This window comes from Sturnira hondurensis, unplaced genomic scaffold (assembly GCF_014824575.4).
Source record: "Sturnira hondurensis isolate 20B ecotype Veracruz unplaced genomic scaffold, ASM1482457v3 Scaffold0010128, whole genome shotgun sequence".
NCBI classification, from domain to species: Eukaryota; Metazoa; Chordata; class Mammalia; order Chiroptera; family Phyllostomidae; genus Sturnira; species Sturnira hondurensis.
Genome location: NW_028082759.1, coordinates 28,786,311 through 28,799,239, shown reverse-complemented (window position 1 = coordinate 28,799,239; position 12,929 = coordinate 28,786,311). Strand labels below are relative to the sequence as shown.

General features: G+C 35.4%; 1 protein-coding gene across 1 annotated transcript in view; it reads right to left on the bottom strand.

Annotated features, from left to right (window-relative positions):
• Positions 1-12,929, bottom strand: part of RAB2A (RAB2A, member RAS oncogene family) — a 90,388-nt gene that overhangs the window by 22,456 nt on the left and 55,003 nt on the right. The window contains exons 4-6 of the mRNA XM_037058606.1: positions 12,796-12,878; positions 12,299-12,391; positions 5,646-5,757 (exon numbers count right to left, since the gene is read on the bottom strand). Of these exons, the coding sequence (XP_036914501.1) occupies positions 5,646-5,757; positions 12,299-12,391; positions 12,796-12,878 (288 nt within the window). The remainder of the gene's footprint in view (positions 1-5,645; positions 5,758-12,298; positions 12,392-12,795; positions 12,879-12,929) is intronic.

Below are 12,929 nucleotides of genomic sequence, written 5' to 3'. Positions count from 1 at the left end.
TCTCTGACCCTGCCCCCACATGCAGCACCACAACCTAGACACCGGGTTGCCCCACCCTGGTGAACACCTAAGGCTCTGCCGCTCATACGTAACAGGCACAACCTGACCAAAATGGCTCAATCAGAAGAACAAATCAAAGCCCCAGAGCCAATACTTTCAAGCAATCAAGGGATAGCCAACCTATCAGATGCACAGTTCAAAACACTGGTGATCAGGATGCTAACAGAACTGGTTGATTTTGGTCACAAATTAGATAAACAAATGAAGGCTACACTAAGTGAAATGAAGCAAAATGCACAGGGATCCAATAGTGATGGGAAGAAAACTGGGGCTCAAATCAATGGAGTGGACCAGAAGGAAGAAACAAACATCCAACCAGAAAAGAAGGAAGAAACAAAAATTCAAAAAAATGAGGAGAGGCTTAGGAACCTCCAGGACATCTTTAAACGTTCCAACATCCAAATTATAGGGGTACCAGAAGGGGAAGAGGAAGAGTAACAAGTAGAAAATTTATTTGAACAAATAATAAAGAAGAACTTCCCCAATCTGGCAAAGGTAATAAGACTTCTAGGAAGTCCAGGAAGCTCAGAGAGTCCCAAAGAAGATGGACCCAAGAAGGAACACACCAAGGCACATCATAATTACATTACCAAGATTAAAATGAAGGAGAATCCTAGAAGCAGCAAGAGATAAGGGGACAGTCAACTACAAAGGAGTTCCCATCAGACTGTCAGCAGATTTCTCAAAAGAGACCTTACAGGCAAGAAGGGGCTGGACAGAAGTATTCCAAGTCATGAAAGGCAAGGACCTACTATCAAGATTGCTCCATCCAGCAAAGCTTTCATTTAGAATGGAAGGGCAGATAAAGTGCTTCTCAGATAAGGTCAAGTTCAAGGAGTTCATCATTATCCAGCCCTTACTATATAAAATGTTAAAGGGACTTAACTAAGAAAAAGAAGATAAAAAATATGAACAGTAAAAAGACATCAAACTCACTGTTATGAACAACCACACCTAAAGCAAAAGCAAACTAAGCAAACTAGAACAGGAGCACAGAACCACAGAAATGGAGATCACATGGAGGGTTAGCAACAGGGGAGTAGGAGGAGGAGAGAGGAGGGAAAGGTACAGAGAAAAAGTAGCATGGAAGGTGGGTAGAAAATAGATGGGGGGGGGCGAGAATAATATGGGAAATTTAGAAGCTAAAGAACTTGTGACACATGGACAGGAACTAAAATAGGGGGGGAATGTGGGTAGGAGGGGGTGTGCAGGGTAGAGGGGAATGAAGGGGGCAAGGGGACAACTGTAATGGCATAATCAATAAAATATATTTTTTTTAAAAACTACTTTTTCTTGTTTATTTTATTGTTTTCTTGTTTTCAATTTCACCAATTTCTGCTCTTTTATTATTTCCTTCCTTGTAGTTGAGTTATGTTTTTAAATCCTCACCTGAGGATATGTTTATTGATTTCAGAAAGAGAGGAAGGGAGGGGTGAAGGGAGTGAGAGAGAAAGAGAAACACTGATCACAGGGTTGCCTTCCATAAGCACCCCAACAAAGAATCGAACCTGCAAACTTTTAGTGTGTAGGACCAATGCCCCAGCTAACTGAGTGCCCTGGCCAGGGTTTCTTTTTAAAATTTTTTAAAAAATGAATTGATTTAAGAGGAGAGAAACATTAATTTGTTGTTCTACCCATGTAAGCATTGATTGGTTGCTCCTTAGATGTGCCCTGACCAGAAATTGAACCCACAGCTGAGCTACCTGGCCAGGGCCTTGCTTTGAGTTTTGACATAAGAGCTTAGATATTGATTTGAGACTTTTCCTCTTTCTAATGTATGCATTTAATGCTATAAATTTCCCTCTGCATTATCTGTTTCCCATAAATTTTGATATGTTGTATTTTCATTTACATTAGTTCAATGTATTTTAAAATTTTCTTTGAGACTTCTCCTTTGACACACATATTATTTAGTAGTGTACCGTCTAGTCCAACTCTCTGGATTTTTCCAATTATCTGTTATTGATAACTGGAACCAACAGAACTGAAGAAGGAATAGATAAATTCATAACCATGGTTGGACACTGCCTGATTTCTTAGTTTAATTCCACTGGTTCCCTTGTTTTTTAGCTTCACATATCTTTCAGTTCTGTTTGGCTTATGGTATTTCCTAAATGTACACTGAAAACCACATCAGACATTATAGTTTTGCTTAAATTGTCAAACATAATTTATTAGACTCAAAGGTTTTAAGAAAAAGTTTATCATAATTATCCATCCTTTTGGTTACTAGTGTTCCTTCATCCAAGATTCTTTATTTTATTGTTTGACTGCTGGTGTGACTTCCTTTAGCCACAGATCTGCTATTGGTAAATTCTTTGGGTATTTTTTTTTTTTAATCTGAGGACATCTTGATTTTCTTTTATTCCTGAAAGGTATTTTTGCTGGTTCTAGCATTCTGGGCTTGAAGTTCTTTTCTTTGAGCTCTTAAAAAATATTGTGCTATTTCCTTCTTGCCTACGTGTCTTTTAATGACAAATTTGCCATCGTTCAATGTGGTAAAGTGTTGTTTCAAGATATTTACTTTGTCTCTAGCTTTCAGAGATTTGACTCTGAACAAAAGCATGTCTTGGATTTGCCTTAGCTTTTTGAGTCTACAGGTTTATATCTTCCACCACATTTGGGAAGTTTTCAGTCATTATTACTTTGAGTTCTTTCTCAGGGTCATCTTTCTTTTTCTAAAATTCTGATAACACAATGTGAGAGCTTTCACTACTGTCCCACAGGTCTCTGAGGTACTGTTCATTTTTTCCATCTGTTTTCTCCCTATAATGTACACTGAGTAGGTTCCATTGTTCCATCACCCAGTTCACTATTTTTTTCCTCTGTCCTCTTCATTCTGCTGATCTCATCCATCCACTGGGTTTTCTTTTTTTTAATTTCAGTTATATTTTTCAGTTCTTAAATCACTATCTGGTTCTTCTTTTGACCTTGTATTTCTTTTGCTGAGACCATTTTTCATGTATTTCAAGCATGTTCCTAATTATTTGTTGATGCATTTTTATAATGGTTGTCTAAAAAAAAATCCTTGTGAGATAATTCTAACATCTCACATCTTGCTGTTAGCATCTTCTGAATAGATTTTTTCACTCAGTTTGAGATCTTACTGGTTCTAGGTATGAAGAGTGACTTTACTGAAACCATGACACTTTGGATACTGTTTTATAAGACCCTGGATCTTATTTAACCTACGCTTTATCTGGCCTTCTCTGACACTGTTCCCACAGGGAAATGAGAGTAGGAGAACCTCATCACAGTCAACCTATTGTGAAAGCAGTACTCATTTTTTTTTTTTCTGTGATGTCTGTAGTAGAACAGTTACCTTCCAAAAGCTTTCTGTCTTGCTAGGCTGTGACGTGCCTAGTCCTTTGGCTACAGAATGAGCTTTTTCGCCCCCCACACCTGTGAGCCTTTCTAGATTGCCAGTTTCTCTAGCACCCAATCTGAGGTACATGAAGCAAAAAGAAAACCAAAGGGAAATTACTGCGGTGTCTTTATCAGGTCCCAAGGTCTCTAGCTGGTCACCTTTCTTCCTTCCATCATTTGGAGTCTTCTTGTAATTGTTTTATGTATTATGATCAGAGTTTTGGACTTAGCAGGAATAGGTGAAAGTAAGTCTAGTCCATCTTCTCAGAAGCAGAAGTCTTTGATTATTATTTTCATGTTCACTAAGTTCCTAAGTTATGTAAAGAGATTCAGGTTTGCTCTCACCCTTTTTAGATTACAGAATGGTGGTCTACCGTCTTAAAATATTTTATCATGAAATATTTTTAGCTTTTAGGTAAAATCTCATGAATGATTACATTATGTAATGCTTGTCTATGAATCCTTTAAAAATTTAAAAAATTATTTCTTAAATCCTCGGCTTCTGAGGCAAAGTAATTTACATGATTAAATAAAATGCTATCCTCTCATGAATATGGAGAATTCCTGCCTAGATTTAAGCAATTTAATTCAAGCAATTATTTTCATTTTTAACCACAGATACAGAAGGTTTGTAATACATGCTGCCAAAACATTAATAGAATAACCAGGTTGCCACCACTATATGAAAGTAAGGTGTTCCTATAATTTTTTCCTAAGCTGAAATGGCATAAAGCGAAGGGTATTCACCTCTGCTTTCTGAAAGTTCGCCTTACACCACTTTACTTTTACCAAAAACCTACACTAGTACAGTAAAAGCAAACTTTTAAAAGTGGAGGTACCTGTATTTCATTTAAATGACAACAGAAATGTTACTTGCATATACACAGCTACAGTTACTGGTTAAGAGTAAGAAAAATGAAGACAAAGGCATCAGAGACAGAACCAGAAGTCGAGGATTACTTTCCAATAGTTGACTTGACGCCTTGTTATCTGACTTCATAGTATGGTACTTCATCAAAAGACACACAATTCTGTCTGTACGGTTCACAAAATCAACAAAAAAACTCCACTGTTAATAATCACTAATATGTTTCAGATGCCTTGAAACCCTACATGTTGGCCCATATGGATTCAAATACAACACCTGTAATAAACGAGTCCCTCTCTGAAGCAGGCAGGTTTACATGTATATTGTAAGGTGAAAAACAGATGGAATAGTTTGCTCTCTGGGTTTGCTGTGTGAAGTGAAACACTGCTCTTGTCCGTTATCACATGGAAATTACTGGCAATAACAGTAAAGCATTAGTTGGTGCCTATAAGAAATGCACTAAAGACAACCACAGAGCAACTCATCAAGTACAGGTAAGTATAATATCTTACCTTAGAAAGAATTCTTCAGTGAATACCAACGCTGTTGTTCAACTACTATAGTCAATTTCTGGGTTCAAGGGTTACTTAGAAGACCAAGCACCATTCTTAATAAATATTTACTCACTGTTTACTATGTCACAGGCATTGTGCTATCCTTAGAATAACGAGATTCTTCAATCATTTGTGTTCTAGAATCCCTGCCTGCCATTGTCTTAAGATTCTTATCGAGAAAGGTGGAACTATAAGATTATTCTGGGCAAGCTAATAATTTTTCAGCCTCATTTCTGTTTTGTTTTTTCTTTAAATAAATAGAGTCTAGCAATATATCTACCTTATAGAGGATTAACTTTCTACTCACCTATGTACCATATGTTAATGCCATATTCAAACACGTACAGTAAAGAACACAATGTTTTCAGAATTTTCAACAGTTCATGTTGATTAATGGAATAGAGATACTGCAGATTTTATCTATTAAAGATGGCAGAATTTCCACATTCTGTATAATATTACATGGTAATAATGTAATAATTTACCTATTTAATCAGAAATGGCTATAAATAAGCTACAAGTGTTCAGTGTCTGGAAATACTTCCAAACATCATCCTTTCTATCCCTCTCATACAAAAAAAATTTTTGAAAGTGTATATAAAGAGGTGTTAGAGTCTGATATAAGATCAATGTTACAAGGCATTTCAAAAGAAAGAATTTTTCCTACTTTACGATATTCAAAGATCACCAGTAATTAAAAGGCTTACGGAAGATATCCCACCAAATGTATATTAAAGTATACAAAACAATTCTACTAAGTAAAAAGATGAAAAACATCTAAAAGGTCTCTCACTTACCTCTTCTACATTTGAAGCTGTCTTAGCAGAAGTTTCCATGAAGATAAGTCCATGTTCTCGTGCAAAAGCTTCACCTTCTTCCTTTTTTACTTCTCTTCTAGATTCTAAATCACTAAACACAGGAAAGAGCCATGTTATTCACTAACACAGGACAAATAAAGGCATCTATAGAAAACATACCAAGAGACTCACAGTTGTATTGACCATTCTTTCAGTTGATTTTTAACACGCAATAGTCAATTGTGTTATGCTGGGTATTATGAGGGTCAAAGTGTTCAGAACACAATGCTTAGTTTCAAAGAACTAACAATCCAACAGAATATTGTGAATTACAGTCTTACAATGCTAAAACTAAGAGAAATCTAATGGAAACATCCAGCCCAATACCTTGCCTCCAAATATTGTGGATTCCCAAAGGAGGAACCATTTTACTCAAAGTAATAATTTGAGAGAGCAGAACTATGCTAGTTTCCTCATCATTTGGCCAGACCGATTTTCTATGAATGTGCTTAAAAAATAAGTCATACAATTCTCAGGAGCTAAAGGAAATTATTTAATAAAATCTAAAGCACTAAAAAAATTAATTAGACTATTAATCCAAGTTGGTTTAATTTCCAGTAATAAGAAAAAAGTGTTAATATAAAAGAAGAAAGAGAAACAAAGCTGTAAGCTAGAAATCTATAACAAAAGTGTGATATACTCATTTTTATATTGGAGTTGTATTAGTAAGGTAGTGGGGGACCGTAACAGTCTCCTTCAAGTATGTTTTGTTGTAAAAATTTAAAACTTTATTATTATAAAATATTATATGCACATAGAATAGGGTGGAGAATAAAATACTAGCCATGCACTTCCATCTAGCCGTGACACGTATTATTTTGACAACTTTATTGATTTTTCTGTTAAGTAGTAAGTACTTACACAGTTGAACTGCCTCCTGTGTGCCTGTCTTCCTGATCTCATTCATTCTCATGGTGCTTTTACATTTACACTTATGTTTACAGCCATAAACAGAAGTGATTTTTTGCATGTTTAAAAAAATTCAGGTGCAGCTATTGTTCTATAACTTGTTAATTTTAGTCAATATTGTTTTTCAGATTCATCTACATAATGTATGTAGGTCTAATTTCTTAATTTTCTCTGCTGTATTATAGTCTATTGAACAAATGCAACAATTTTTAATTCTCCATCAACATAGTTATTTACAATTTCATTTAATTCACCTGACAGATCAGGTGACTGAGGCACAAAAGGGTTAAGTAAAACATCCAACTTCACACTTTAGGAAGAGCTGGGAGAGTGATTCCATCCAGACCAAAACATTTTGTAACAATTATTTTTTCTGACAATTGATTTACTGGAGAACTTTTGTCAAATTAGGAAAAATGCAAAGGAAAAAACTACCCACTCTTTTTCTGTAAGTAATTAATACCTTGGTGAATATAATTCTATATTACTCATTTTGTTTCTCCTCAGAATACAGTCATACCCACTATTCATTATAATTTGGTTTTCATTTACTAAATTGCAGACCATTTTCTCATGTCATTTTGCAGTCTTTTACAATATTATTTTTACTGAGTGCACAGTAAAAATTGGTTGTATTTTATACAAATCTAAATTACACAAATTAGGAATAATATAAACAAAACAAAGATGTTACAGTCTCACCCACCTAACATTAAGTAATACCAATGTTTCAACTTTCCAAAATTCAGAAGGAATTTCCTAACTTTGAAGTTTGCCTACTGGATAAGCTTTTCGATTATTTTTATGATCAGTCACTGCTGTTTCTGTGATTGAAACTTCTGCAAGTGATTCTGATGACTGTTTTGTAACCTTCACAGTAGTTAGACTTTAGAGATATTTCATGATTTATTAAATGCCATCTAAGCATTCATTCAGTGAAACAAGTGTTCAAAATAGACTCCTAAAAATCTGAAATGTTTGAAAGTTTGATATATAAAGTACTATAAAGGGAGCAGTAAATATACGCCATGCTGCTACTTTACATAGGCAGGCGATAAAATATTAGTGGTAAGATGAGAACATAAAAAGCAGGCAAACTAAGTTTGCAAATATTAAAGCATAAGGAGGCAAGGATAATTTATCCAATTATAACCCGATAGCCTCCTGTGGGCCAAGCTCCTGCCTGGATGTGGGGACAGACCACTCAACAAAATAAACAGAAGTCTATCCCCCCGCCCACCAACTCCTAGAGCCCATGCTCTAGTAGGAATTAAGAAGGCAGGGGTGGAGGGGAATGACCCTGGCCAGCGTGGCTTAGTTGGTTGTAGTGTTGTCATTACCCAAAGTTTGCAGGGTTTGATTCCTGGTCACGGCACATGCCTAGGTTGCAGGTTCAATCCCCACTCTGGGCACCCCCTCAACATTTCTTTCTCTCCCTTCCTCTCTCTAAATGGAATGAAAAAATGTCCCTGGGTGAGGATAATTAATTAATAAAAAGAGGGGGGATGTGCTCTTGACCCTTTATCTAATTATCATTCTTAAGAGAAAATCAGCTTTAAATTACACAAAGTCCTCAAGAAAATACTTTTCTCTTAACTACTCGTCATCCCATTTTATACGTATGGCATATTTTTATTTAAACAATCTCTTATTTGGGAGATATTTAAAGTTATTCCTAGTTTTCCACTACTAGTATCTAATATGTTTGCAACTTGAAATACTATCTTGGCAGAGGGTTAAGAACTTGGACATTTGAGGGATTGTTAAAGAAAAGGAAGCAATACTTTACTACTCATGACGTTTCTGTTCTCACTCTCCTTTGGTCATTTCCTCAGTTTTCCAGGCATGAAATGATACTGTTGTCTTTGACTTTTCATCTCCATTAACTCTGTTTATATTGCTTTCATTACTTCAATCTTTCTTTCTTAAATAATTCTCTTACTATATTCCTTCTTTGGTGTAAGGTTTGTGTAATAATCCTTTAAAACATTAAAAACTTTCATCTTTGTAGATTGTGCTTCCCATTTCTTATATAACCAACTTAAAATGCCATAGTAAGAAAAGTCTGTGTTATCTGTCACTGTGACTATGTCAGCACCCTTCTCCAATCTCTTCACTGGCTCCCTAGTGCTTAATGCATCTAATTCAAAAATTGCTTATTCCCTGTTTCCATGTCTACCCCAATTCACCTCATCTAATAATAATCTCCTCATTCATTTCTGTTCACTCCCATTCACTCTTTGCCCGTCATACATTCTCTTTTCCTTTCTTCTAGTTTCTGCCTTTAAAGTGCCTTCTCACAGCTACGATACCCCTAATTATAAGGCTACCCATCCACAGTCATTAGAAACACCTCTTGTATATACTATACCTTGCTTTTCCTTTTGACATCTGGACTATAAACTCTACATGGGCAGCAACCAGACTGAAGTCACTAGTAGGTTGCCACCCACTATGTTGCGGACACAAGGAAAACATTGGAGATAAAGATATGAAAATTCTCTTCCTTCTCCAAACATTCTATTATGTCACACACCACCATCAAATGATAGTATGAATACTTCCATATTACAAAGATTACAACTTCCTTCCAACAGCCTTACTTTTAAATGGTTTAGTGACGTGATTTAAATGAGGAAAGTAAAAGCAAGAAAACTCTTGAGTAAAAGCCAAAATAATACATATATACAAAGTAATCAAAAGTTAGCCTGTTACAATAAAAGTACTGCTTAAGTATTTTCTCTTAACAGCAAAATTAGATTTCTATTAAAACAATACTTTCTAAAATGATATCTATACACTATAATGTTATCTACTACCTAACTTTCTTTACAGTATAAGTGACATAAAAGAAACTATACATTTGATAGGAAGTCTAATGAATTTAATATACGTATGCCTGTGAAGCCATCCCTAATGTTTCTTCATACTCCATACATCATTTCCTCCCCCCGGACCCCAGGCAACTAATGATCTGCTATTGGCCACTACAGATTAGTCTGCATTTTCTAGTATCTTATATAAATGGGAACACATACTGTCTTTTTGTCTGTTTTTCACTCAGTATAATCATTTTCAGATTCATCTACTTTGTTGCATGTGCCAATAGCACATTCCTCTCCATTCCTGAGTGGTATTCACTGTATGGCTGTAACACAATTTATTCATTTACCAGTTAATTAAAATGTGGGTTGTTGCCAACCTGGGGTCATTACAAATAAAGCTGCTATGAAAACTTGTGTATAACTTTATGTGTGGACATATGAAGCATATTTATCTTGGGTAAACACCCAGGAGTAAAATGGCTGGGTGGTACGACAGACGATATTTACTTTCTAAAGGAACTACCCAATTGTTTTACAAAGTTTTATATCCCTACCACCTGTATGAATACAAGTTCCTCTACATTTTTTTTCAGTTCAGCCATTTCAGTTAGTGTACAATGGTATATCATCACGATTCTAATCTGTATTTCATTCATTAGTTGTGTTCAATATTTTTCATGTGCTTACTTGCCATCTGTATATATTCTTTAGTGAAGTCTTGCTCATTTTAAAAAACTGGGATATCACCTTGGCTGGTGTGGCTCAGTGGATTGAGCGCTGGCCTGCAAACCAAAGGGTCACCAGTTTGATGCCTGGTCAGGGCACGTGCCTGGGTTGTGGGCCAGGTCTTCAGTGGGAGGCATATGAGAGGCAACCACACACTGGTGTTTTTTTTCCCTCTCTTTCTCCTCCTTTCCCCCTCTCTAAAAATAAATAAATAAAATATTTTAAAAAATAAATTAACCATATACGTATGGATGTGTCTACTTCTGCACGTCTCACTCCGTTCCCTGATTTATGTCTATGTATGCCATTATCAGACTAAACTGATCATAGTATATCTTGAAATCGGTGTTAGTGAAACCAATGAACCCTCCAATTTTGTATTTTCACATAAATTTTAAAGTCAGCTTGTCAATTTCCACCTCTTATAAAATGTCTGATGAATTTGACTGGGATTACAATGAATCTTTAGATCAATTTTGGAGAAACTGACATTTTGAAAATACTTAGTTTCTACCCATGAACAGTCTATCCATTTATTTAGGGTTTTTTTGGGGGGTCACCTAAAAATTCTAAAGATGAGAAAGATGACTATCTTAGGAAGACTAAGGTATCTATAGCTCAGGGTTGAGGAATCTGTTGTGAAAATAAGTTTTAAAGAATTGTTTAGGGATAATTTATTTTTATGAGATCTAACTGACCCATAATACTGTGCACATTTACGGTATACAACCTGTTGATTTGACACACTGATATAACACAGTACAATGACCAACACAGCATTAGCTAACACCTCCATCATGTCACACAATCATTTCATTCTGTCCTAAGAACATTTAAGATCTAGTCTATTGGCAACTCTGAAGTATGTAATAACAGTACTAGTAACCAAAATCACAATGCCGTGCCGTGCATTAGGTTTCCAGAACCCACTCACCTCCTAATTACAAGTTTGTATCCTCTGGCCAACATCTCCCCAGTCCATTTACTCTGTTTTTAACATTCTCTTACTATGCCTGTAATGTCTGATGGATCTGTAGTGGTATCGCTCTTTAATTTCTGATGTTGGTCATGTGTCTTTATTTTTTTCCTGATCTGTATCTATTTTCTTTATCTTCTCAAGAACTAACTTTTGGTTTTACTGGCTTTCTTATTACCTCCTTTTTTGCTAACCTTGGGTTTAATGTGCTCTTATCTTTCCAGTTTTAATATTTAAATTAAAATTTGGGTTACAATTAGTGCTATAACCACCCCCCCCCCACCCCCCAAGCACTGCTTGAACTGCATCCCACACATTTTCCTACCAAGGCTGTAGACACAAAATTAACTCCAGGAAAACATAGTAATGCAAACGTGACTGTAGTCCACAGACAGGCAGGCTGTGCCCCATGAAGTACAATGATCATCCTATGGGTACTGTCCAGGTTTGTTATCTGTTTGTAAATTCATCTCGGCATTCCTTATGTGACTCTAAATGTGGTATTCTGAGTTCTCTTTTAAATCTACTGTAATGTCTCACTGGTTCCCTCATTAGTTAATGAGATAAATAAAAGCTTTATCATGTGGTCATTATCATATGAGGGTCATGATTTTACCTTTCTAAAAACATTACCCTTTAATGCTATTTTATTAACCTAAAGAAAACTTTGTACTAAAACTAATGGTAACTTTCTCACACTCTTGCAAGTTTATAGAAACTGTGGGGAAGAACGTGTTTTCCTGTGTACTACCTTTTTAAACATAGAGCACAAGGAAATCTACTGCAGATAAAGCTCTGTACAAATGTAAAGTAAAATGAGATTAAAAAACAACATTAATATGACACCAATATAAAGCCTTAGAATAAATCAGTAGGCTTTATTTTAAATTACTAATCAGGTAAAACTTTCAGATAATTCTTTAAAGTATACACTCCAACAAAAACTACTCGAAATAAGAATAATTTCTGACAAGGTTTATTATCTATGTTTTAAAAACCAAATGAAACACCTTAGGATTTTTAAAATTTTATAATTTAAGAAACTGGTAACTTATATTTGGACAAATGTATAAAATAAGAACTTTAACAGGTATCACATAAACAGCTATCCACAGTCTTCATAATTAATGCAAAAAAGTTTTAAATTACCCTTTTACCTCTTATTTCCAATAAGCATAATGACCATGTTGGAATTAGAATGCTGGCGGGCATCTTCTAGCCAGGTTGTCAGGTGGTTGAAGGTGTCTCTCCTAAACATGAATGGTAATCTGATTACTATTTTCAAAGGGTTTCCCCAGCAGTGTGCAATGAACAGTACGTATTCTATTAAAAATAACTACGTTTAGCCATTGCCACTTATGTAATGAAAACAGATGTCGAGTACAGGATCTGGATTTAGACTCCACTGATTACAGTTCAATTTAGAAATTACAAATAATAGCACTGTATTAAATCCCAATGTATAAATAGTATCACCAAACTGATCAACTTGAGGGTACTTGTAAGAAAACAATTTTAATTCAAGATGTACAAGCTTTAAAGGGAAATAGCGAGGGCATAAAGGCGAAGGTGTATTTTTTATTACTAGTACCTATATTAATTTAGAAAAATTCTCTGCATTGCCCACTGAACTGAAAAATTTCTAAGTGCTCACCTTGTAATGTCATATACTAGTAAAGCCCCGGCTGCACCTCTGTAGTATGACCTTGTGATGGAACGAAAGGACTCTTGCCCTGCCTGTGAGGAAAGAAAAGGGTGAGAGTTTCCGTTAATAAACTGTCCTCTTCT